At 35.9% G+C, this 27,285-nt stretch overlaps 1 protein-coding gene across 1 annotated transcript in view; it reads right to left on the bottom strand.

Moving 5' to 3' along the window:
- Nucleotides 1-27,285, bottom strand: part of RP1 (RP1 axonemal microtubule associated) — a 168,078-nt gene that overhangs the window by 119,082 nt on the left and 21,711 nt on the right. The window contains 15 exon segments of the mRNA XM_042808614.1: nucleotides 1,102-1,304; nucleotides 5,941-6,072; nucleotides 7,780-7,957; nucleotides 9,668-9,880; nucleotides 10,531-10,704; nucleotides 12,966-13,069; nucleotides 15,787-15,916; nucleotides 16,052-16,083; nucleotides 16,184-16,260; nucleotides 17,568-17,643; nucleotides 19,418-19,496; nucleotides 20,143-20,294; nucleotides 23,227-23,251; nucleotides 23,253-23,281; nucleotides 25,047-25,179. Of these exon segments, the coding sequence (XP_042664548.1) occupies nucleotides 1,102-1,304; nucleotides 5,941-6,072; nucleotides 7,780-7,957; nucleotides 9,668-9,880; nucleotides 10,531-10,704; nucleotides 12,966-13,069; nucleotides 15,787-15,916; nucleotides 16,052-16,083; nucleotides 16,184-16,260; nucleotides 17,568-17,643; nucleotides 19,418-19,496; nucleotides 20,143-20,294; nucleotides 23,227-23,251; nucleotides 23,253-23,281; nucleotides 25,047-25,179 (1,737 nt within the window).

Raw genomic sequence — 27,285 nt, forward strand, 5'->3', positions numbered from 1 at the left:
TTTGGTGACATTTGTTGTTTTTTGTCTGAAAGCAATACTGTGAGTGTGATGTAAAAGAATCATAATAGTAGCCCCAGGTGCCAATAGACCCTGCATGCTCGCAATATCGTTATACAGAGCACAGAGCTATAAGAGGCAATATTCATTTTAGAAAAAAGAAACTTGTCCATCTCTTAAGAGCTACAGATTAACATCACGAGTATGTCATTATTCAATGCTGCTTATGAATTATTCACTAATTAAGAGAACAGGATTCCCCATGGATCAGAATACATAGCCAATGTGCTTAACCAAGTGCAATGCTCAGTTTTTTATCTTCCTGTCTGTTAATATTGTTGACAGAATTAGTTTCGATTTGTGCCAAGACTGCATTGGAAGAACGGATGAGTACAGAAAAAAAATTACACAAAATGTGAAAATTACAGAAAAATGTGAGAAGTTACAACTTCTGCTTCAATTATCTGAAGACAGCAATGTGTCACATGCATCTCAGACAGAAAGATTTCAGCAAAACAGAAATATTAGCTCCTTCAATAATTTATTCTCAGCCCATCTAGAAATAATCTTGTCACAGTGAAAGTGGGATTCTTCTTAAACAATATAGTGAAATTCTGTGTTTTAATGACCATGATAACATTTCAGTTATTGGTCTCTCAGCAATAAAACTTCTGGCATTCCAGGTATTTATAGTATGGTGGCTGAAAAATGTCTGTTATCAACTTTAACTGAACCAGTTACATGATAATCCCTTTAAAGTATGCCCGTGAAGACTGTGCACAAGAGCATTTCATCACTAAAGATACCTGAATTATATATAAGTCTTGCATTATATGTGATTTGTTTTGGAGCGGACAGTTTCTAAAGCTAGTTTCAAATCAATGGTCTTAGAGAAATAAATGTCTGAGAGAGGAAATTGAAAGAAAGAATGTCTCCTCCACTGCTAACTATTTGCACTAAGCTGATTTAATGCAGAATACACAGAGATTAGAGAGATTTGTTTTATGTGTAAACAGGAGGGAAAAATACTTTTTCTTTTCACATGACAGGATAATCTTTGGAAAGAAACACAGTAAAGTAATGTTCTTAGCCTTCATTAACTACCTGAAATTCATCCTCTTGCCTAGGAAGGAACAACTGCTTTCTGTTCTCCTTGCCAAGAGTTATTGGTCCATCTGCTCCTCCATATCCATATATCCAGAGAGTGGCATTTGCTCGAGCTCCTGCACTTCCCATCAGCACTGACACTTTCCAGTCATCAGATGAAGGAAGGGAACACTCACCAACTTGGGGATTTCTCATTTCTTCTGTGAAATACAGAACATTAAGCAGGAGATAAAAATTGACATGAAACTGCCAGTCACTGCTGTAACATCAGCACATAACCTCAGTAATTCTCAATGATCTCTAGAGGTCCCTTCCACCCCCTGCAATTCTGTGATTCTGTGATAAGGAGACCATAACAGAAGAGGGGATTGTATTTTTTCAGTGACAAACGAGGAAAATGTCTTGTTTGGATCAGCTACAAGATTCAGCTAGAAAAGAAAAAACCCCTCCCCAATCATAATTAAGCATATAGTGCCAGTGTTTAGGCTAAGGGAGGATCTGTATGAATAAGACAACAGCAGTGCAGTACTACTTAAGAGAAAAAAAAAACAGAGTTTGCAAACATCAGGTGTCATTTCAGTAATGTCACAACCATAAATTCACCTCTACACACTCCTCTCCATGAACCCTCCATGGAACAAGCAGGTCCTATCTCCCCCAAATTTACAATATGCTCAAACACAGAAGGCGGATTTAATCCCTCAGTTTGCAAAGACAAAAAAAAATCCACTTTGCCTATATACTGTGTCCTGCAAGAGTTCCTAAATGGTTCTTTTTCAAAAAGCTGCACATAGACTTGTTAATGTTCTAAATAAGATGAACATTATCTGCACTTCAGATTAATTTTCTTTTCATAGAAACCTATAATTTTTTTAATTGGAAGGAACCCTTAAAGATCATTGGGTTCAACTCCCTGCAATGAGCAAGGACACCGACTGCTCCATCAGGTTGCTCAGAGTCCCATCCAGCCTGACTTTGAGTGTCTCCAGGGATGGGGCATCTACCACATCTCTGGCAGCCTCCACTGCCTCACCTTATTGTAAAGAAAAACTTCTTATACCTAGTCTAAAAGGCTCAGCTGTTTCAGCCTTTTGTATCCCACAGCTCATTTCTCATCCATTAAGTCACGTTTGATGAACCAAGCTTTTAGAGGCCACAGGCTCCAGGTGCATAAAATCACTTAAAATATTGCTGAATTCATAAATTGACACATTGATGTTAATTCGTAAAGAATTCCCAATCTATGACAAGCACTACCCAAAATATGTAAAGCACCACTGTGTTATCAAAACTGATAACACCAATCTGAAACAGCACCAATTTGGCCACTGTGAAGAAAATTAATATCACTCCAGCCAAATTCAATATAGATACTAAAATAAATAAATAAATAAATAAATAAACAAACAGCAACCTGTGACAAATTTGTAACACTCACTGAGCTGTATCATGTCATCAATGAAGTAAAAGCATGAATACAATGTAAAAAAACTTGTCATGAATCCCTGGGACTTCCTTCTTACAAAACTTTTATGACCAATGAATTATTTGTCTTCATGGCACGTGTCTTTCAGTAACTATAACAAAATAGTTGCTTCAATCCATTAAATTTTTTTGACAGTGTGATTTCTTAACATTCCTAGAGCAGCAATACTTTCTCTAACCAGAACTACGTAGTTCCTCATCTGTAACAAAACAAACTGACTTAAGCTATCTGACACCACATCCTACTTGTTTGAGTGATGTGACCCACAAGCACTCCCTAACAAATGCATTAAAAGATTCAAGAAATGCACAGGTTTTAATAAATATAAGGAAATCCATGCTGCTGTTTATACTTAGTATAAGAATTCCCTTCTTGTGTTGTTGCTGCCCAAAGCACCTACTGCAAGCACAAAGTACTGCATCCTGAAAAAAAAATTATAATTCACAAACAATTCAGAGATGTTGAATGCTTTTCGCCTCATAATTTACTGGCACTTCTTACAAATGGAAATCAGTCACATTGATTTGCTGCAGGCTAAAAATATTCCAATCTGAAAAGAGGATTTGATGGTCTCTGGATTAGTCATGGGATTTTATACACTTCATGGCACCATGATGTAAATCCATTGCGAGAAAAATTCATTCTGATAGTCCTGCATGAAAATTATGGAGAAGTCACAATCCTTCACACAGTTTCATAAAAATTACTTTGCTTTTTTATTTACTTATCCTAAATCTAAAGCAAAGCGAGAGTAATTTGGTCCCCAAACATTGTATGATTGAGTGACACTTTTGAAGTGAACCATCAGAAAAATGAATGTCTACAGCAGAAGCTTGTACAATAGACATGATGTATTTTATTGCACTCCTGTGTATCACCACTTCCAATGTAAACCTAAAGGAAATTAGATCAGACTTTACTTGTATATTACTTAGCTTTATAAATAAAATGTGTTAAAAAACTGATAGTAACTAATAATATTCCAGACATATGGGAAAGCAACGTGCAACGTACAGAAATTGTTTCTTGGAGATACAGTTTATTAATACTGAATCACAACATTTTTCTCCATGTTACAAATTGTGCCTACTTTTTGCTAGCTAATGGCATCAATCTCCTTACTTTGACTTGTAGATATGTTTTTGCTATTCAAATTTCAACATGATTTCAGAAACATGAGGAACAAAGAAATGTGTCCTCACTGCACTTTACAACTTCCTGGAGGGAGGTTTGGCCTCTTCTCCAAGGCAACGAGCAGGACACGAGGCAGTGGCCGCCAGTTGTACCAGAGGAGGTTTAGATTAGACATAAGGAAGAACCATTTCTCTCGGAGAGTGGCCAGGCACTGGAATGGCTGCCCAGGGAGGTGGTGGAGTCGCCGTCCCAGGCAGTGTTCAAGAGGTGTCTGAACGACGTGCTGCGTGATGTGGTTTAGTGCTTGTGGTGGCAATGGTGATGAGGAGACGGTTGGACTGGATGATCTTATAGGTCATTTCCAACCTTGTGATTCTATGATTCTAAGTAGAAATCCTCAGTACCATTTCATGCTTACTGACTGATACAGAAGTTGACACAAGTATGTGCCCTCAGTAAGTCTGTTGATTTTTGTTTTATTTTGTTTCTGATAACAGAAGATTTAAAAATCCTTGGTTTGAGATATTCTTGTCTTCCGATTCAGTTTCTTTGTCCCTATTCATTCTATGATCCTCTAACTATGTATATATATCTTCCTTCCCTTCTAGCTCATGCAGAACATTCGACCTTAAGTCTATAACATGGTCTCATGCATTTTTGCTGACATATCTCTGACAGTCACTGTAATTCTCCATTCTGTGAGCTATTAAGTAGATGTTGAAACCTGACATCACCTGACTTCTGTGGCAGAAATTACTCAAGGAATAAAGAATTCACATTACAACAGAAATACCTAGTGTTGCAGCAGTTTTCACTGGTGGGGGCAGCCCTGCCCACATCATGGAGTTGGAAAAGGGTAGACTTTAATGGCCCTTCCAACTCAAACCATTCTATGATTCAGTGTTTCTATTCTTCTATGACTAATCTCAAACCAATTGTTATTTGTGAAATTAACAACCAAAAGATATATATTGGCTAGTAGATGTAGTAGACGGCTAATCTGTTCTGAGTTCAAATACTAAGTCTGCTGAACTGTATACTAACTCCAAACATCACTTTTTTTCTAATATGAACTCTGTTTTAAAAAAAGCAAGGGAGTATTTAATATATATCCATTAAAAATAGAACTTGGAATATCGAAGATCAGGTATCTTTTAAAGTAACCTAAGTGAGAATCTCTTACTCAATGTGAGTATTTTCTTTGAATGTCAGAGTACCTGATATTTCTGTCCCTTTTCTGTAAGCAAAGACCAGACATAGAAATGTCAGAAATAGTTCGAAGTGCTAATAGTGCTTACTTAACCAACTTTATGGAGATATTGTTTCTATAAAGGAATCATTTGTATCCACTCCTAGAAACATCCTACTCCTTTGAAAACAGGCTTGATGGTTTGTAAGCTGTTGCCATGGCTTTGAAATGCACAGTATATCACCATACTTGCCAACAACCCACAACGATTTGGGTAGACTTTGTAACACAATAATATAACACGAGGACTGATAGATTTGAAACAGAAAGTGACCATTTTAAGGTAAGAATGGAAACACTGACCGAAAAAAAAAGTAACAGTAATTAATAATATTCCACACCTATGTTTTGAATTCAAGCAGAATGTTTTGTTCCAACTGAATTTATTTAAAATCCTCTCCAATATTATACCTTATGAATGATTATACAATTGGCATCTGCTTCACAAACAAACAAACTTGAAAATTGCAAAACAAAAACAAGCACTTTGAAATTGCAATCTGAACATTAATTAACTATTCTTACCTGCTTAGCTAGAGATAAACCAAACTAACATTCAACACATTAAAGTCTTACTCTTTCTCCTACTGAATTATAAAGCAGAAAATCTGAGAGAAATATTCCATGACTTTCCAAAAGCTTTGGATTGGGCTCTTGGTGATATCAGCTTCTTAAATTCCACAGAAGCAGCAGAAGCATCCCTTGCCATAGATAGTTACATATTCAAAAAATACCAATGTGAAATTATTCAACAGATAAATTATAATCACTGCCTAATCCATGAAACACCTTTCAATGCCCCTTTTAAATAAAAAATAATTATTTTTATGTTGTATGTATGTATGCATAGGTCAAAAATCTAAAAAAGCCATACATTTCCCTTCTTCAGATAAGTAACTGCAAATATGCATGGGAGGCAGACATGCTTTAATGTTGTACCAGAACTGATTTGTTTACTGTTTCTTACCTGAGGGTGGAAAAACCAAAGGTCTTTGAGATGTTTGCCACTGGGCTTTTGCTGGCAAGCATTCAGATTCTCTGAAGTCTTTCTTCTCTTGAGTGGTTTCTACAGGAGTTCCTGTGGGATTTACCCAGCCAACTGAAACAATCAAATGTTTCAGTTATTAGAAATCAGTAATCAGAAATTACAGAAATTTACAAATCATTTGCTACTTCTTTTATTTTTTCCCCCCTCAGAAGCTTTCCATGTGTCCATATGTGACAAACACTAATACTAGACCTACGATAATTCAACACGATGGATACCAAAATCTTTTCTCTGTGTATCACACAGGTACTAGTAATAGGCTTTTGTTGTTAGCAACATCACAAAAAGTAGAGAATAAATATGATGTACCAATAAATATCCATTTTAGTGCTTTGAAAATCTAAGTAGCAGTTTCACACCAAGGCACGAATGAAATGACCTGCTCAAATGTGGTTTTCCACAAGATCAGCTTCTTCACGGTATTTCCTTTCTTAAAGAGTAGGAATGCTGAAATGAAAACTGCTAGAGGCCATTTCTGATAATATGAACTAGCAAACAGACAAATCTTTCTTGCTTTGATAGAAAACAATAACTACTGTTTTCCTCCTTTTATTGGGTAACAAGAATTCAGGAGAACTCCAGCCTGTAACAAGGTAACAGTTCACTTTATTTTAACAGCATCAGTAAGTCCTGCTTTTTTGAGAATTTCCATTGAAAACCATGCTCTTCCCAAAAGGCTGCAAAGAAAAAAAACTTTGCTTTAGTCTATAAGGACACAGAGACTGAAATACTCTCAGCACCTTGCTGCAAGCAGGGACTGAATGGTAGCAATGCCATCACAGTGACTTTGAAAATACTTCCGTATGTCTTGGTGACGAAATAAATGAAACAGAATTGAAGACATGAAACAAAAGTAACAGGGTCTGTGTTTTCATATTTTCCCTTCGTGGATTGAAGCCCTCAAGTTGAGTCTGTTCTTCATTTGTCTGACAAAAACCTGACAGAATTCTTAATTTTCAACTGATGGCCACTTTAGCATTGCCATTAGTTGTTGCATTTCTTGTTCTCTTTATGCCCTTTAGATAAGACTGCAGATATAGTTTTATTTTCTACAATAATGATCCTAGCCAGCTGGCTCCAAATCCCTCACCAAATTAAAAACTTAATTCTCCAGAAGGGGGTGAGACAAGCAAACAGTGATCCAGGGATTTCCAGCAAGATAATCTCACCTCCACTGCAACCCTTAAGTGAGGTTTGGGAAGGGGTGGACCCTGGCTCATCCATTCCAGTCACTCAGGGGCATTGCATGCACCTGAACTTCTCTGGGTTGGCCCTGCCTTCCCATCAGGTGCTCAATCAGTGGTTCAGACCCTGACTTAGCATTTCTGCTACATATGCCCTCTCTAAATTTTAGAGCTTTCCCTATAAAATAGGAAAGTATGGTGTACCTGAAAGCAAGATAGTATCTCCCCAGATTCTAGAATCTGTAGCCAGAATGGGGAATAGGCCAAGGAGTCAACTCCATGTCTATCCTGTCATCTGTTTTGATTCTCATGCTCCAAAATTTATTTGTTTAGTTAAAAAAAAAATAAAATAAATAAAAATTCTTCAGCACCCTTTATTTTTATTAAAGGAAAAAAATAGAGCAAAATTAACTAACTACCCTGGACAAACTGTGTGATAAAACTTCTCACTTTTAAAATTACTAAAAACAACAAGGCAAAAGCAAATGATCTATCTTACGTGTTTTTGTTTTGAACTTTGTCTGTCAGAAACACTAGTCACTTAGGCAAACTGCAATATTAAGAAATCACATACATTTGATGACCTGCGGGTAGAAAAAAGTGTTGCTCTCTCCAATGTTAATGACTGGCTTGGTCTGACCATCTGGAAGGAGACCAACGTATATCCCTTTACTCCGCACTGATTCCAGACTTACAGATCCAGCCTCCCAATTCTTCTCAATTTTGAAGTGACAGTATTCATCACCCGTGCCCTAAGAAATTGAAAACAGAAATCTGAAATCAGCAATTGCACTGATGTATCTGGGTAAGCTGAATGTTTCTTAAGACTTATATATTACTATTTTCTAGTGACATTTCAGATTAACTTTAGGGTCTTCATAATGTGCTACATTATTACCCAAATCTTGGTTCTGTGTAGTCCTCCATGGCAAAAAGGCCAATCAATAATATGAGCAAATGAAAAAAAGTATTCTGAATCATGTTAGGGTTTAGGCAAAGTCCAGGATATATTCAGAGAAATTCCCATTTAATAAGCCTTTAGAAGGTTAAGGAATGTGAAAACATTTTTTTTATCTTCATTTCACAACACTTATAGCATCAATTTCAATGTCTTAGTCAACCAAAACCTCAGTGTAGTACTCCAATGATCTGGCGCTCTAACAGTGATAAGTGAATATATTTGTGGATTTAAAAGCACTGTGCACATGAATGTAGTATCCACTGTAGCAAACTGCATTTGGATTCAACTATTTGTCAGAATACAACTTTCTCGTGGCCAGTAGCCAGAAGCAGACTACAGAAATCCCAATTTAACATGTCTCAGAGAGAAGAGCACCCGGTCACATGTTGTAATTTTAACCTTAAAATACAGTAACTGCTCAAAATAAACTGTACAAAATAGACTGTACATGAAAGATTCTTTTCTATCCTGTGGTGAGGGTGCTGCGAAAAAAGCAAGACATTCAGAAAGCCTGCATTCAAAATAAGGATCAATTTTTATTTTTTTTTAAATCTCTGATCAGAGTATATTGACAGCAAGAGCAAAACTGTTGAGGATCTCAGCTCTGATTCTATGTCATACACAATTGAGTTAAACTCTCAGATAAAAATCATGAGTAGGTCTGTGAATTTTAGTTCATTTGAACAGAACTACATTGCAAAAGTCAATTCAGCATAAAATTCCTTACATTTTAATTATTCATTAGTCCTTTTTTTTTTTATCATCAATCTATTTAGATTTAATACCAGTTTAAATCCCTGAACATGTTTGTATTCCACATTCCAAACAATTACATCAGTTCTTATCAGCAAACTGACAAAGAATTAGCAAACAACAAGTTCAATGATCAAATAATAATGTTTATGTTTATTTTTTTCTCTCTTTTTTTTTTTTTTTCATCCTCTCAGGTGTAAAAATTCTTTGATTAAATTCCAATCAGATGAAGAATATGGGTCTAAGAATATTTCAACCATATTCTCCAAACATATTTTTTTTTCCTGCATATAAAAGCTGCTCATAAATGACGAAGTATTTCAGAAAGAAAATCATGTTCTTCATTTTAGACAAAATAGAATTCAGTAAAAGCTGGGATGCCAACATGGCTCCAACATCTTCTGAAACAAGTACATACCAATAGAACTGTAGTTGTTTAAAATCTCAAATTAATGCAACAGAATCTTGACACAGAATCATCTGACAAATAAATTTTAACTATATACACATGATCATATTTTAAAATATTAAGTAGTTTTTATAAATAAGTGCCAAATAGGTGTGACAGCCTGTCTTGCTATATTCCCCTGTCTTTCCTTGAGAAATGAAGGAAATGTCCTGAAAAACCTTAAATCCAGACAATGCTTTCATCAAATTTTTATCCAAGCAACACAAAGAAGATTTTCTCCTGTCACTGACAATCTACTCAAATTATCTGCAGATGGAAATACAAACAAGAAGTGCTTACTGTTCCATTACACTGGCCATCTTTGATCTTCAGGAACATTCCTGGGTTTCTCACACTCTCAAACATGCAGACTCCAGAGCCAATTTTATGCACCCTCCAGTAGGATTCCTGTTGCTGCTGACCTGCTCCACTGCAGCCCCCATCAGATCTGAGAGTCAGAGCCTGGCAACGATTTGTGTTGAGCAGAATGATGGCACCATGGTGAAATACACCCTTCAAATGAAAGATAATAAGTCCTTTGTCAATAGTGCAGCTTTCCTTCACGCTAGTCTTTGATATTGATACTGTTCATACTGACTTATTTTAAGTACTTACATATTTCCCATGCATAAATGAATTTCGAAAGTAATTAGAGTATGCACCCAGCTTCCTTCTGTGCAGACACCAATCTGAACAGCAGAAACTTCTCACTATCCATCATCTTCCCTACTCTTTATCACTCAGTAGCACAGAGCAACATTCAGAGCTCAAGCAGTGTGGCAAGCTAAGGAACTTGTTTTCCTTTAAAATTGAATAGCTTCCCATGCAGCCATCTTATATGTACCCACTCTCCTATTTCTAGAAGGTTTAGTAAACATTTTAGAGAGATTTTTATTTCTCTAAATTGAAGCCATTCTTATTTGCATATACCAGCTACTATCACCATTGTTTGCCCAAGAAGGGCAGAAAATGAAAATTTCAATCTATTAAATTGTGGCTTTAGTCCATCTGGTGGAGGAGGATCATTCTTTCAGCTTATACTTCTCAGATTAGATATGACCTACTTCACAATAGTATTTTAGAAATTTTAGAAAATTTTACTCTTCTACTGAAAATTCTACAATTTTAGAAAAGTCTACTTAATTTATCTCCCCAAACCTTACCTTGACATGCACAACAAATTCGTTGGAAATTCCAGCATATCCTGTTTTTTCATCAGCTACTTTGCCTTGAAGATTGAACATTACAGTGTGACCTGGGTTCCTCGCTGACTCAAGAATGGCACAACCATTTGGTTGAAGGTGAATGCAGAGCTCACAGCAAGACTTGTCTTTGCTCTAACATTGACAAAGGAGGAATAATAAATTATATTAACTGTTAGACATAGCAAAATCCAAAACAGAGAGTATCATGACATGGTTTCCGTACTCCTTGATTTTCCATGATTCTACCAGTTTAGAAGGCAAATTTCTCCATATTTTCCAGATTTGCAGTCTTAATACTGAAGTTCTAAAATGTTGTATTTCTAAGCACAGAAACAGTTCATCTTAAAATGAAACAAATCTGAGAATAACCTGAAAGATACCAGAGTACCTCAACTGCAAGAGTCAAGTTGCAGCTGACAAACCTGGCAAAGAAGAATGGAATTTAAAACTGACATAGATCAAAAATGACCTTTCTGCTACTCTTATTTGCATGATGGTGGCAAATAGTGATTGTCCTCGGTAGTTTATGTTCGTTTCAAGAAAACAAAGAGTCAGAGGTTTTATACAAAAGTACAGAGCATCACAATACTCATGTCTGTCTATTCAGATTTGCAGACTTTGTCTGTACTTCACTGTATGAAAGACAATATACAAAACAAGTGTTTAAACAAATTAACTCCATCATCATTCACATATTTAAGAAAACTACTTTTTTAATAAATGTAAAGTGATAGTAATCAGCTCAAACTCTTGAAACTTAAAAGTCCTCTGGCTTACATAATCTCATATTTTTTTCAAACATCAGAACACTCCCTGACAAGAGGTAATGGCTTAAAACTAATAGAAGATAGGTTTAGATTAGACCTTAGGAAGGAACTATTCACCAAGAGAGGCCCTGGCACAGAGAAACTATGGTGCCCCATCCCTGGAGGTATTCAAGGCCACGCTGGATGGAGCCCTGAGCAGCTTAGCTGGTAGAGGGCAGCCTTGCCCACAGCGGGTGTGGGTGGAATTAGACGATCAAGGTCAGCTCCAGCCCGAATAATTTTATGATTCTCTATCACTCTCTGATTCAATATTATTAAGACTTCAAAGAATCACACTTTCAAAAAAATAAATAAATAAATAAATTCATTTGCAAGGCATTTCCTTCTGAAAAAAAGCTTCATACTCAAAAAACTTGCCTATCAACTTTAATCTACTTTCAAAAGTAAAGGACAAACTGGCTGGATTTTTGAAGTGATTGTTAAAGAATTGAGCTAGCTTGCACCTCAAAAATGTAATTAAATGTGTACTTTAAGGTCAACTGTAATTTTTGTATTGACATTTTGCTTTACATTTACCTGCTGGTATTTCAAGGATCTCAAAAGTTTTCACATAACAACAGTTCTCATATTATCTGAGAAGACAAGTCATGCAAGACTGAAAACAAGAAAATAGAGATCCAGATTTTCAGTAGGCTGCTCAAACTCGTAAAATACTCATTAGAGAGAGAGAGAGAGAGAGAGAGAGAGAGAGAGAAGGCTTAAATTTAAGTGTCCAATTAATACTCATTTTGTAGTAAGACATATAATATGACAGACTGCAAGGTGTTCCCTGTATGGAATTACAGTAATGAACATGAGCACTAGAAAGTCCTGCAAGGAGGTCTGACAGTTCGCTTGGCAGGCTGATGCTGCTCCCACTGAGAGATCTAGCTCTACTGAGAGTACTTTATTCCCTCTAATACTAATTCACATAATGTAAGAAAAGAACAGGACCAAGTTTGCCTGTGAGATTATTCTCTGAATAAATAATAATAATAAAAAAACCACCTCCTTTCTTTAACAGAAAAAAAGTTTCATCAGAAAGTACTTAATTCTACAGCTCACTTGCATACTCCAAGTGCTGAGAAAGAAAGACAACAGTATGACTGAGAACCAGCGTGGATCAAAATAAATCTGGAATTCTTCCGCTGATTTACGACAGGCAGATTACATAAAAAGATAAAAAAAAACCAAAAAAAAAGACAAACCACGGTGACAATTAAAATCAGTATTAGAATTGATACTTATCCAAAAAGAGGTAATGTTAGGGTATTCCAGGTACCTCGGCAGTATATAGTAAGCTGACATAGTATAAACTGGCGTGGAATGATTCTTTATTCCTGCACTAAGTTATGTATGCTATTAAAAGTTCTACCAAGAAGTAAAAAGTAAACTGAGAAAAAGAGAGAAGGCCCTAGAGTTAAATTTGCCTATCTATTGACAATTTCCTGGGTTCAGTTCCGCACTTTCTAGATCCTTAACTGCCTAAAAACATGACTATGTATTAGGCAGAATAAAAACAGCACTGTTTTTAATCAGACAATGAAATGTCATTATGAAGCAGAAACCAGAAGCAGTATTTCCTACCTTTCCAGTTGCATAGCCATTGACAAGAGCGAGAGCAAGATGGGGTATCTGATGACTTCTGAATACAGAAATATTTCCTTTTTTGACAATTACATTGAAAAGTCCTTAGAATTAAATGAAAAAAAAAAAAAATAAAAGGTTGGAGCATGAAAGTATATTCTTTCATATTTTTGTTTATTTACAACCAATCATGTATCATTTTCAATTGTATTAACTCAACAGTTTGACCTTGCTGATCAATGAATCCCCCTCCTCATTCCTTTAGGAGAGGGTGCCTGGAGACAACTATCTAATTTTCTGCCTCGAGGAAAAAGTTCTAGAAGTTAATGACAAGGAAAAAAATGTCTCCTGGGGAGCATACGTGCTTTAAAAAAATCTGTCACAAGGAGTTGGGAACTACGATGTATTTAACCACACCATACTATGGCAATGAATGACTTGGTAAATAACAAATCATGCAAGTAACATGAAGCTCTCAGGTAGGAGAGCAGATTTTTTTTTTTTTTGTATGTGTATTCATACTAGATTTTTTTAAAGCAAACCTTGAAGAATAGCTCATGGCTTTGAAAATTTCAAATCTGATCAGTATTCCAAAGAATTACCTTATAGCTAAGAAATACTGATGAAAACTAAAGCTTTTAGTGTTTTAGTGTTCCCAACAGCAACAGATGATTTTTTTAAATCGATGTACCACGACATTATGCTGCCCAATCTGCACACTGCAGCTGTCTCTGGAGGACTCCTGTGGTATCCATGACATAAGATTTTCAGGTTCTCATCAGGATAATTGGGATTATATAGTCAGTGATCACTGTGCCCTGGGAATGATGTCACAAGTTATATGACATAGATGGGTTTTCCAGCCCTTTGGGCAAGAGATGGAGGACACATAACAATCACAAATGAGTTTTCCACTTTACAATAGAGATAAAGCTCCCTAAGAAATTAAAAAACACTAGAACAAATCTCCACCTACAAATTTTTCCTTCAATGCTTTTTATGCTATTATATTATACTTCTTTAGATGTGCTAAAGACAAATAAGCAGTTTTACCAGTATTTGAAACACATTTGTTTTTTTTTTTATTTGAAAAGAGAAGTAGATAGCTTAGATTGGAAGACATTATTCCAAAGCATACAAAAAGAAGCAGGGATCCTAAATGAAAATTTCAACAACAGTTCCCAAGACAGCGTGTATGGATTTCTGTTGCACATGACCAATCTAGCCACTCTGTTGCCTACTGCACATTTAAGTAACTCAAATAAATCTGAAAGAAATTGTCAGAGAAAGATCTTATTCTGGAGGAAGAAAGCTGACATGATAAGTGCTTGCATCCATTTTGTACTAGTATTGATTCTGTACTCTGAACTATAAAAATGGGAACATAGGGTGACAGTGTCTGCTCTTCTGACTTCCCATCTAGATTAATTGATAGTTTAGATAGAAAGATATCAGTTTGGTTTTGATCTAATTGTCTTTCTAATATGTTTAATTACTTCAATGATACTGATTATATTTGAAAGTTGTGTAACAGATTTGATATTTGCACAGTTTTACACACACTGATGTATATCCAGCAGGTGAAACTGTACTAGAACAGCATGGAATGCAATAAATATCTCACACATTTATGTCTGAAAATGCAGACATAATGAAACAAGAATTTATAAAAGGGGATGAAACAGCCTGGAGTACAAACTTGAACTCCGCACATTAGGAGACTGTGAACTCTGTGGCATTCTGTGAAATCAAATCTGGCACAAAACATCACTTGAAGACATAGCATTAAAAAGCAACAAAGGTGAATTAGAAAGATTACAAATTACTACGAGCAGACAGTATGGTCTGTCACCAGGTAACCCACATTTTGTGATCCTAAATGGAGCTTCCAAAAGAAAGGACACTCCTCCTTTCTGTTGCCAGTATTTTCAAATATTTCAGACATTCTCTAATACTAAAGGTGCAGAGAGAAGATTTGAGTTAGTCAGTGTTTGAATCACCAGTGTTTGAACTAAAGGACCAAAACTGATAACAAAAGGAGTTTTGCTATAACATAGTAAAAGCCACTTCCAATGTAGCTTTTTTGAGGTGCTTCCACAGGTTATGTTAAGGAGTATTCCCCTGCTCTCCATGCAATCTTTGGTGTGTCCTGCAGGATTCTGTGCTACCACTTACAAAAAAATGTATGTAAGGTCCCTAGGAAGATGCGAGAAAGGCCAAGCAACTCCATCAGTACAAAGCTCAAAAAATGCATGCCTAATATGAAACTAGCTCTAATAAGTTTTAGTAACATGTAAGGTAGAAACTGATAAAGAGAAAGAACAGGAAGAGTGCCATTACAGTCGATGACAAGGATGGAAACAAAAGGAGATGTGTGTGTATATATATGTGCATAATTGTGTGTGTATATATATACACATAATATACACACACACATATAAATACACAAGTAATATACATATACAACATATGTACACCCTCTACAAATAAAATATACCTGGAAAGCTTAACTTTTAGCTTGGATGGATTTATTTACAACAGATTATGTCTGTCTTTGCCTGACATTTTGTGGGATTGCTCAAACTGCAGATGACTGAAAGTTTATATTTTGTAAGGGACAGACAGTGGCAAGAAAACATATCAGATTTTTTCATGCTTTATATTAAAGCAAAGTATATTACTTGTGTCTTAGAGTGTATGTAAATGTTCTAAGGAAGAAAATTTTGTATTATATCGACAGGAATCAAACACAAGGCACAGTGAAATATGAAGTCCCCTTTTCCTTATCTTTATACATACACCCACATGAAAAATACTTTACCATATTTATTCTTCTTGTCACCAAGAGCATCAACGCTGCTGTCTGGATAGAGACATACGAAACCATGGGTGAGCCTGTTGTAAAGCTGAAGTTTATTGCCTTCCTGAAATTTCCACTTTTCAGCAGCCCACTGGTTTTATAAACAAGCAGAAAAGACTTATGAGAAGATGATATACAAGAGTTTGACATACTTGAGAAAAACTGATATAGTTTCACTCAAAGTACAATTAGAATTCTCTAAATAAAAATAGAAGTGATTCCTTACAGTTTCCTCTCTCTTCATCTCCAGCTCTTTCCCTGTATAGATAAAAAAACATATGATTAATTTACAAAGCATCCTCATTCCATTTGACACAGTTGTGAGCCTGGGTCCTCCTCCTCACCGATTTTCACTTACTTCCTGGAAATGTGCTGGCATCTGTCACAGTCAGTCCTCTCGCAATGTTGCCATCGTCCTGCCCATTGTCCAGCCATCTGAAAAACAGAACACTTTTCAGTAAAATCACTACGACAGGCAACTTCTACAATACTGCATACATGGTATTTGAATATTGGTATTGAATTTTGTTGTTGTTGTTCCATTTCTTTTTTGATTAAACAGAAAGAGATAGAAGGGCTTAAGGCAGTTAATACAGATTAGAGCTGTCATATTGATCTCACCAATAATCAAAGTTGCAGTGATCAAAATGCTTTCTCGTCCTGTCTGCAAGAAGGCTACATCAGGGTGTGAACCATTACATGTTCCACACACAGACAACACCCTTATCACATCTGAACCATGCTTTTACAATGCTATTGTACTACATTTGAGCCTGAAGGATTCACACATTATAGGAGCAGCATCAGCAAGAATAGCATCAAGCTCTAACAATAACTGGCACATACTCTGTATTTTTCTGCCTGAAATGGGTTTGAACTCTCCCTAAATTATGTATGAAACTAGCGTTATAGATCTCCTCATAGCAGTTTATCTCATCTAGAACACAGAATAAAAATTAGGTCAGGCAAAGATGAGGTGCTGTGTCTGATAGGCAGAAAGCCCTTACTCACACACAGATCAGCTCCAGTATGCACATCATTCACTCTGAGCTGTCTCAGGCACTTATTTATTCACTTGGAGAAGTGAGAAAAGAAAAATAGAATTGAGGTACCACTGGCAAGCTGTAGCTAGACTCACACAACTGGATTGTACTATTGTTAGTATTTGCACTTTATCATTTATAATTATTCCATAAGGTGTTGGGACTTCACCAGGAGCACATAAAATCAGAAATAAGCTAGCTACAGAGCAGAAGACTCAGAGCAGTACAGAGCAGTAGTACCTGCAGAGCAAAAGGCAGGGAAGGTAGGATTGCTTCAAGATATATTGCAACCCAAGGCTGCAAGGCGAATAAGAAAAAGGTGTGCTGAGATCCACAAGATCCCCAAGTTCACAGATTCCCAGGCAAGCCTCTGCTGAGAAAGCTTTCCACCTCACAGTGCAGAAGAATGCATCCAAAGGTGTAAGACCCAAAGTACTCAGTACAAAGAATATGCCAAAAAAAGCATCTCTTACATAGTTCACTAGGTAAAAGAATGAAATGTTCCAAGGCAGAATTTTTTATTGCTTTTTCATCAACTGAAACACACCAGAGGTTTGGGACAGGTGCAACTCAGAGAGCTATGAGAAGAATCTAATAATTACAGTTCATTTTTTTAGGAAAAATGTTTCATCTGAAAGTACATCTCAGAAGAAAATCTATGGGCAATTAGAAATGTATTAAAAATCAAATACCACTAACCTGTGGCAAAGAAAAGTATAATCCAGATCTGTTACAGGATCCTTGATTACAACTTTGTCCAGATACCATCCATTTCCTTATATTTAAAGAAAAAAATTAAAAGTTAATTAATGAAAGGCCGAATTAGTGGAGTCTGATTTCCTATGGCTTTCTCTCTTCACAAGTCGGGAGTTAGGAAAAATTTCTTCTCCAAAGAGTGGTTGGGTCCTGGAATGAGCTGCCCAGTGAGTCATGATCTGTGGAGGCGTTCAAGAAATATTTAGGTGCTGTACCAAGACACGGTGTAGTAGGTAAATACTGGTAATAGGTGGATAGTTGGACTTCGAGGTTTTTTCCAACTTTGGTAATTCTATGATTGATTGATTCTATGATTGATTCTACTGAAACTGAAAAATCTGCAGCTCCATTCTGTAGTCAAGGCTGCACTTACAGGGAGGACTAAAGATTTTACATGCTGTAAGTACTGTAGAACTTGGAGGTGGGCCAGCAAAGCTGCTAGCTCTCTACCTGGCCGTTGTGGCTCTAAGATCACATCTCCCCTCATTTACTCATTGTATTAAACTATTTTGCTTTACTGATTGAAATATCGCCAAGATTAGATGGCAGCTTATCACAATACTAGCATTTCATCTGCTTTTTAAATAATAAATTCTAGAATCAGTGGCTTATAATGAGCTTCATGAGAAGCCTCAGTTTGCCCAAGTTTTCAAAAACGTCATTCAAATGAGCCCAGAACAAAGGGGGTGGTAAGCTGGATCCTTAAAGTAGAAGGCTGATAATCAAGGGCAGATTTTCACTGAGAAATTCATACAACATGGCACTGGGGGTGAAGAATAAAAGCAAGATCTTCTTCATGTGAAGATTTACTCAAAGTTGTTTTCCTTTCTAGACATACGTAATCTTACGAACAAGAACTCCCAAGAATCTCTAGGGATTTTCTATTAATCATCTTATTCAAAAGGAAACCCTTATTCATTAATTGCACTCTACGTCAGTTAGCAGCCACAAAAAGTGACAAAGCAAGTAAACAAAATCTGCAACAATTCTTCATCTAGAAGTAGGGCAGCGAAGAGTGCTGCTAAGAGAAAACCTTGTCTTTATTTCTTCATTCTTAGAGGTACCTGAGCACTGCCTCTGATTAGAGGCACCCAGCTATGGGCACTCCTGGAAAAAGACTAAAAACAATGTGATGTTTCTGAAACAAATGGAAGAAAAAGCTTAGATGTTCTATCTGTAAATATGGGAAGAGTGGACCATGACTGTGCATAAGAGAGAAAGTCAGGTAGAGAACTATCCTACAACACATTTTACATTGCCTCCACAGCTCTGATACGTGGCTCAAAAAATGTGCTGTGTTGTACAATATTTAGGCAAAAGATTTTACAAAACAAATCCTGTGACTGCAAGCACTTTGATTTTTATTATCATTATTATTATTTGTCTAATGGCCAGATACTGTAAACAAAAAATCCAATTGCATCTTTAGGATCTAACTGGTAATACTAAAAGAATATTAGGCTATTTTACTATAACTTCGATTGTATGAGATACATTCAGTGTCTCAAGCAGACACTCCTCATCTTTACACTTTTTGATTAGGATTAGTCAAAAACTGCAAGAGCAGTTGTTGATGGTATACTTAACATAATACATGACAGAATACTGAAAGTGAAAACAAAATATCTGATATTCATATAAGAAGGTCACTTGAAAAGTGCCATTAGAAGTCTTTCACTTTGTCTCTCACTTCTGGAACATTATCATACATTCTATTTTATGTATTTTGTTTCTATGAAAAGGTGAATAACTTCACAGGTAATATTCAGGGACTAAGTAGAGATAATTCTGACCTGATCCAAGACCGTTGTGTCCTATAACAATCTTGTACAAATGGCCAAGGTGCACAGCTTCCACAAGAAAGATGTCAGTCTGTAATCAATCAACATATTTTCAGTAAGATCTGAAAAGCAAAACACTCTTCAGCCACAGATCCTAATGTCCTACTTAAGCCCAGAAAACTCTTCATTCAAAGACACCCTTTGAAATATCAGCTAATGACAATTCCAGAATAAATCAGGGACAGTTTTCCTGAAACAAAATAAATAAGGTTCATCACTTTGTTAATGGGAGCATTCCACTCAGATGAATGGGATGAGAGTCAGAATAAAAACCTGTTCAATGCTTAATTTGGAATAAATTTTTACAAGCTGCAATAGATTTCAATGCTAGGAATGCAGACATAAAATGTAAAGTTTAATTTTCTCTTAATTTGTTAAATCAACTTAAATTGAATTACTTGACAATCCTTGAGGTCCCTTCCAAACCAAGCCACTCTGATTCTATGATAAAGGAATTAAATATTTAATATGAAAGAGCACAGTTTATCTGTATTATAAATGAGAATTCTGCTCATCTTTCAAATCCACTGATGTACCATTAGAAAGTAATCTTGGCTTAATTGTGGAGTTTTGAAATAACATAGGAATGCAGTAATTATCTCCCATAATTGCAGCATTAATGCCCACCGGAGAGGGAAAAACCAGACAAACACATCAGAAAAAGCTCTTGTACTCACTTGTCCTTTCAAAAATTTCTTAGGTTTCTGTGACCTGACCAGCTGTCTTGATCCTGTGTCACCTTTTTCTCCATGGATAGAAATATACACATCAGCTTCAGTTCCAGCATTCCACAGATCTCCTGTTGTCACATGCACTTCATAGACAGTCACTGACAATAGAAGTTGACAACTTTTCATATTAAACATTATTATATTTAGAATAGCATCTAACTGCAAATGTGCCTGTAGACTCCAAATACATTTGTGTCAAGGGCAGTTAGACCGTAAAACCTTCAAAATCCTATTCAAGTAAAATAATGAAAAAAATGTATAAACTTGCTTTGATGTTATATTTATGAGAGTTTTTTTGTTTGTTTGGGTTTGTTGTTGTTTGTTTGTTTGTTTTTAAGTCCCAGTACAAAAAAAAGAACTTCAAAATGCACAATAGTATGATTTCGTCCTGCTGCAGCATCTGAAATCATCACCAAGCTGAAAAGTAAATAGCCAAAGCCCAAGATCAGGCTTACCATAAGCAGTGGCATCAAACTAAAGGAAGCGGCAGGATACATTAACATTTTGAATGCATTGGTTCGACAAACAAACAAAAACCCAGCACAAAATTTTACTTTTCTCGGACCTCAGAATTCAGAAAGATGTATAGATTTAATAGTTTATGCTTCCTGCAAAAGGTTAATACAGACTTCCTCTATGACATTCCATACGGAAATTCTTTAAAGTCTGTAGATATGTCAGAAAAAAAAAAAAAAAATGGGATTAAGTTTAATAAAGAGACTATTTAAAAGAAATAAATAACCCAAATACAAAAAGACAAAATAACACTTGAGTCTAAATCCCACAGATTTGGAATAAAGACTATGACACATTAAATGCGTATATCAATAGAAATCAGTGATTTTTAGAATGTGGATATTAGAACTCCAGAAAACTTAAACTTAAATCAAAGCATGTAATGATAATCCTTAACAGAAACAAAGGAAGGGCAACGTTTATGCCAACATATAGTGACAATATTAACTAGACCAAATGAAATAGAGAGAATGAAATGAGGAGAGAACAAACTCATATTCTGGAACACAAGCTCTTCCTCCTGATATAGGTGTCCTTGTGCTATTTTGCCTTATGGGAAGAAAAATCTTTCTAGGCAATTGGATCCAGAACAACAAAATCAGTAACAGCACTCAATTATCAGTTCCCAGTTCCAATATGTTAAGAATTTTTCCTGCAATTCACCTGAAGGAGGTCACTCCCACATCTCACTGCTGATGGACAAACACTTTCTTTCAATAAGCAGTAGGCATTTATTCATAATAAGTCCTTATCTGCAATTATTTACAGCTTTTCCCTCAATGCTTGTTTTAGGTGTTCTTTCTTTTTTTTTTTTTTTTTTTTTTTATGACTATCTCACATTTATTCACATGGCACTTGTGCTTAGCTGACTACACAAGCTGACTTAAAATAATTTAGCCTTGATAAAGGTACCAATCTAGCTAAAACAGTAGACTCTCTTCACAGATGGCGTTTACGTGCCCGCACAGAGATGTGTGGTACAGGATTAACTTGCTTCTAGTATCAGAACTAAATGCTTAGAAATACTCACAAGGTACATCTCCATTCCTTTGGAGTATTGTTCTATAGATATATATTATTAATAAACCCAGGGTAGAAGTTTAAAATAGCTAAAATAGCTAAATAAAAAAACGCAAGGAATGTTCACAATTTTTCGCACTCCTCTTTAGCTCTCATAAACCTGGGGAGAATCCCTGATTTTAATAAGCATAAGTATTTATAGTTCTTATATCCTAAGACATAGATAGGTGACTCACCTTTCTTTTAGACATTTCACAGAACAATGTGCAGAGTGGAGATTAAGAAAAAGGAATTGTATTCTTTGCACATACTTTTGCCTATAATTGCAAAAAATTAAATGCATAAACGTGGTAGTCTGAAATTAGAGAATTTCGGTAATAAGATTATTTGCCAAATTTTTTCTTTCCCCTATACTTATGAATAAGGAAAGACAGAACAAAGAGGTAGAATACTTTCCTCACTACAGATCAACTATTATCATTCGGACAAAAGCTAGCCACATTTAGGCCACAGAAGCTTTTGACAGTCTTCAACAGCAGAGTCATGTACTACTTTTTTCCAGAGTACACCCACCTCAAATGTTTGAGTATCAACAACTGGCACTTAATGTTGCCTTTTATCTTCATCTTTCACCATGTCACCTCCCAGTCTCATTACTTCTCCAAATTTTTCCTTGCAGTACCCACATGAACTGGTTCCCCATTTTCTGGAGAAGTACAAAAGAGAATTTGCTTCTCCATATCAACAATCCTCCCCAGTCCTACAACTTCTTCCAGCATAAATAATCCGTTGTACAGTTTCTACTTCAAGAAAAGCAGAGGATTTCCAGTCACCAAACACTGTAACTCTGATTTACCCCTTATAGTTCATATAATCAAAGGTTGTGTCAGAAGACATGATCAGAAAGGAAAAAAAAGTAAGATGGGTGAGGATAAAATGTCAAACAAATGGTGGTCAGTCGCTCAGAATTAGACTCGTGATGTCATTATGTAATACTTCTTAACAGCTTAATTCAGATGTTTTCTCTTTGAACACAAAACTGTTAAATCAGAAAGTGCTTCAGCCTCTTTTTATTCAGAAATTGGTTTTAAAGGGCCTCTCATCATCTCTCTTTCAGCCTGAATCCATACCTCTTCCCTTGTTCTGTTATCAAACTATCTTCCCTGAAGTTAAAAGCCGTTTTCTCTTTTCACTGTCTTATGCAGATACATAATATTGGCAAAAAGACACAGAGGCTGTCTTTCAATTACTAAGCTAGAGATGAAACTCTCTTCTCCAAAGCCTTCAGCATGACCCTTCTTATACTGAGAAAATACATGGTCCTTTTCTTCTTTTCCTGTGTGAGAGAAATTATTAACTGCAAAATGCAGATTGAGAGGATGGGTTTAAGTATGCTGTTGTGCATTATAATGCATCAAAAGTACATGATAATGAAAATCTTTCATTAGATCTTTCTTTCAGAAACAACGGAACAACTTACTCAGAAAGTAGGACTCAAAAATTGTAAGATGAAAAAGGCCAAGGTCTCTGAGTATTAAGTAAGGGAACAGTAGGAAAGAACAAATATTGCATGTAGGGAAGCTGAGCATATTCAATTTAACATTTTAATCAATGTTAATTAACATGTATTTAAAAGATTGGTGTTTTGTATTGATTGATGTGTTTGTATGTCCCTCTACTAATAATATCCAGTTCTCCCAAAGAAATCAAGCATGAGGACAAAGGTTGACTGCATCAGAGGCTTTTCATGCCTTCAAAGATATGAAATTCATAACCACTCAGGATCACAGATTAGTGTATTTAGGTCTGCCCAGCACCACTCTACAGTATTTCATGAAACATTTACAGCTACTAACTAGATCATGGGGGGAACCTTTCCTTCTATTCTTTTTCTCTTAAAGACATATTAATGAGGCACAGGCCTTTTCTTCTGGTCTTCTTTCCAGGGTCTTAATCACCATGATCAGCCATCACAAGTGTAAGTGGAGCTTCAAGTCACCTAGCTTTTATTACTAGAGTTACTGTTGAAAGGTATGTTTGCCAATATTCATCTGCCATTTTCTGGACTTCTGCCCCTCAATTTCATTTATAGCCTCTTCCTCTGTTCTGCAATCCAACAGCAATGGCTGTTACCCTTTCAGTTTTTCATGATCAATAAAAGATACTGTAATATCACCAGAAACTGATATAGTATTAAACACTCTGGTAATAAAAAAAAGGAGGTGCAGAGGGAGGAGAGAGGGAGGGGTTCCACAGTTTTTGAATAACTCTGAATGAGGGTTTTTCTCATCCAATAGTCCTTCAGATCTTCAGCTGATCTGATCTTTTAGTAAGGAAGGAGTGGAGGGCCCAGAGCATGTCTCGTGTGAATCTTTCTCAAGTGAAAGCTTCAGCACAAGTAATATTGATGATGGTATAAGTTTTCCATCTTCACATGCTACAGGATCATCATCTGCCCTCACATTCTTGATCTCTCACCTATTCCCCTTATAGGATACACCAATCTTGTTCTTCTCTTGTACTTTCTTTAAGAAAGAGCAATGCCAGATGAATTGATGGGAAGAGAAAGCACAGACTTCTTCTATACCCTTACCACCACTGAAGAAAAGAAAAAATAGAAACAACCAGCATGGGTAACAGGGATTAGTGTGGTAGAACAGAGCATTCAAGCAGTGTAAACAGCAGCAGTGCTGGATAATTCTGACAGTGTTTCCATCATTGAAATTCAGAATTACAGTACAATCATGATGTTAGTATATCAGTGATGGAGGAGTTTTTTATATATAATTTTCTGGAATATTACTTTGTTCCAAACCCCAAAATTATAAATATTCTGGAAACCTGCCTCAGCTATTTTTATGAAAGAAAATAAAGCAGTGTCTAAAATAGTCATAGTAGAGCTAAAATTCTCAGTTACTGAAAGTAGAGTCTTTGACTTTACTCACGATGACCTTATGAGAATTGTTTCTTTTGTTTATAAAACTTTTGTTTTTTTTTTAATAAAAATATAAACCAATAACTGTGAGATATCTTTACTATTGCCACTATTTTAAAGCACAGATGCTTAAAATTCTGTCAAATCATTAATCTTTCTGAAGGATCTGTGAAATCAAAGCAGTAAAGGCTCTCCTAACTCTTCTCTGGTGATTCTTAGCCTTTTATCTGACCGTACCCAATAACCACAAGAAAACAGCACAGAAAACATATGACTGCAAAAAAAAAAAAAAAGTGATAGAGGGACTGATGAAAAGAAATGACAATCTCTAGCAGCATCTTCTTGTGGTCTGACTTAGCTGATGTGGTATTGTGCTTACCTGGAAGAACAGGCTGACCCTGATGTAATACAGGAAGCTCCATGGATATTTCTCCATCAGCCTGGTCCCAGGCCAGCCATCGATTTACAGGGAAAGAAAACTGCTCCCCTGAGAAAAGATTCAGCAACTGCACCTAAAGCAGAAAAAGAAACCGCAATTTAAGTTACTGATCTGAGTCCAGATAGACAGAATAGAATTTGACAGCTGTAGAATGCTGTTGAAACCTGTGCAGATTAAGCTCTGTGCCATGATCACAAAAGCACACATCTGGGACACGTCTGCCCCCTTGATACAGCTGCACCCAATTTGACTTTTCACTCAATCAAATTCAGGAAGACAGGGCAGAGTAACTTTAGCATAGACAAGAAACAGGGTTTATCTGCTCAGGTGTAGTTTGACAAAATCCAGCCTTGTTGCTGCAGTTGATATATCCAGGTAGGCAGGCACTAAGTGACATAGCTTAACTGATGGGGAAGTTCTCGCTGGGAAGTTCAGCAATGCTTGCTAATCTATTCCTTTTGTTTAATTTACTGTTAGAACAAGAATCAAAGGAAGAGGTTACGATCCTTCAAAACTACTTCTGACATAAGTAGTCTTTGAAAGTGCTGGACCCAGTTCTAGTCTGCCCCATAAAACTTTCTTCCATATCCAACTTCTAGTACTCAGCAGTAAAAGAACCACATGCACTTCAGCTAAAGAATCAAAGGAGATCCAGTTATTATGTACTTCAAAGCATACTGTGGTAAGAATCTCATTGACTGTTATGTAGTAAAATAGTCTCTGATTATGCTAATTTATACTAGCAGCTAAATTATAATTTCAGACTGCTGAGAGAAGAAAAACTGCTTCTACCTGTAACTTCATTCCTGCTTCATGCTTTGTAGAGCCCAATCTTTTTAATTAGAATATTGAATTAATTCTGTATTATCTGAAACACTTTAATTATTTTTGTTTGCTTTAATACTAAAGTTAAAGAAACAAATTCATGCTATCTGAAAACCTTGGTACGCTTCATCCTGTCAATATCTGCTGAGGAATCTTGAAAGGGAACCTGGAGTTAATGAAGCAGTATCACGATCATTTGCAGTCTTGAAACCATCTCAATACAGACACAGTTGAAGAAACCGTGGGATACTGAAGGGGAAGTAACATGCCTAACTAACCATAAAAATTCTGCTGTTATAGATTACTCAATTTCAGATCTTCTAGAAAAAATATGTATTTCTTAAAGAACAATAACGTGAGCGTCTGGCCATCCATTCTGTATTTTGTTTCATCCATTCTGTATTTTTGAAGTCTAAAAATGAGTACTCCTTTGGCTCTCTACCTAACAAAATCCTAGTTTACTTGTAGAATGCATTTATTTGAACGTATTTCTTTTTTACTATGTGCCTGAAATTACTAAGACAGAATGATCTAACCCTGGATGACCCACTGCTGTCTTAAAACGGTAGCCAATTGGCAGAGGTTCAGTAAGAGCACAAAAAAAATTTATAAGCCAAGAATTTATGGAACATGGTAAAGTACTTGGCTCCTTCCTTCTTTTAAAATTTTACTGTTGATTTCAATTAATATTTCCTAGCTGGGAAGGGAGAAAAGTGAAAAATATGTTTTTTATTCTCTCAATTTTTGTCAGCATTCCTTAACATCTCATTTTAAATGGATTTGTCATACAATGTTATGCATATACATATCATATTATATATATATGTACTACATATCATCTATATATCATATTATACATATACACAATATATATATGCGATATACATACACAATCTACGTATATTATACACAGACCATACTTTGGCTTCTAACTGAGTTTCAGCCCCAAACGAAAACAACCGATTAAAACACCAAACAATCACAGAGTTCAAAACAGTGAATATTTAACATTAATGGGCATTCTGTATTAGACAGATGTAAATTAGCCCTGAAGCATGATTATAATGCTGAGTTTATCAGAAGCTTCTAAAGTTCTTTATCAACTGCTTTTTCCTAACTGAAGGATGAGAAACTCTGGCACAAACAGAGAAAAGTTTCAGGCATGGATAGCCTATCATTGGCACACATAGTACATGACTAACATCAAGGATAAAATCCAGATAGTTTCATTCCCATCCAATTACCTATGTATTGTGTAACAACTGAAACTAGGAACAGAACTTGCTGATTCACTTCACTTTATAGAATCATAGAATCATTAAAGTTGGAAAGATTATCTAGTTAGAAAGATCAG

This window comes from Centrocercus urophasianus, unplaced genomic scaffold (genome assembly GCF_019232065.1).
Source record: "Centrocercus urophasianus isolate 14NV4802_14NV808 unplaced genomic scaffold, USGS_Curo_1.0 seq_11, whole genome shotgun sequence".
Classification (NCBI taxonomy): domain Eukaryota; kingdom Metazoa; phylum Chordata; class Aves; order Galliformes; family Phasianidae; genus Centrocercus; species Centrocercus urophasianus.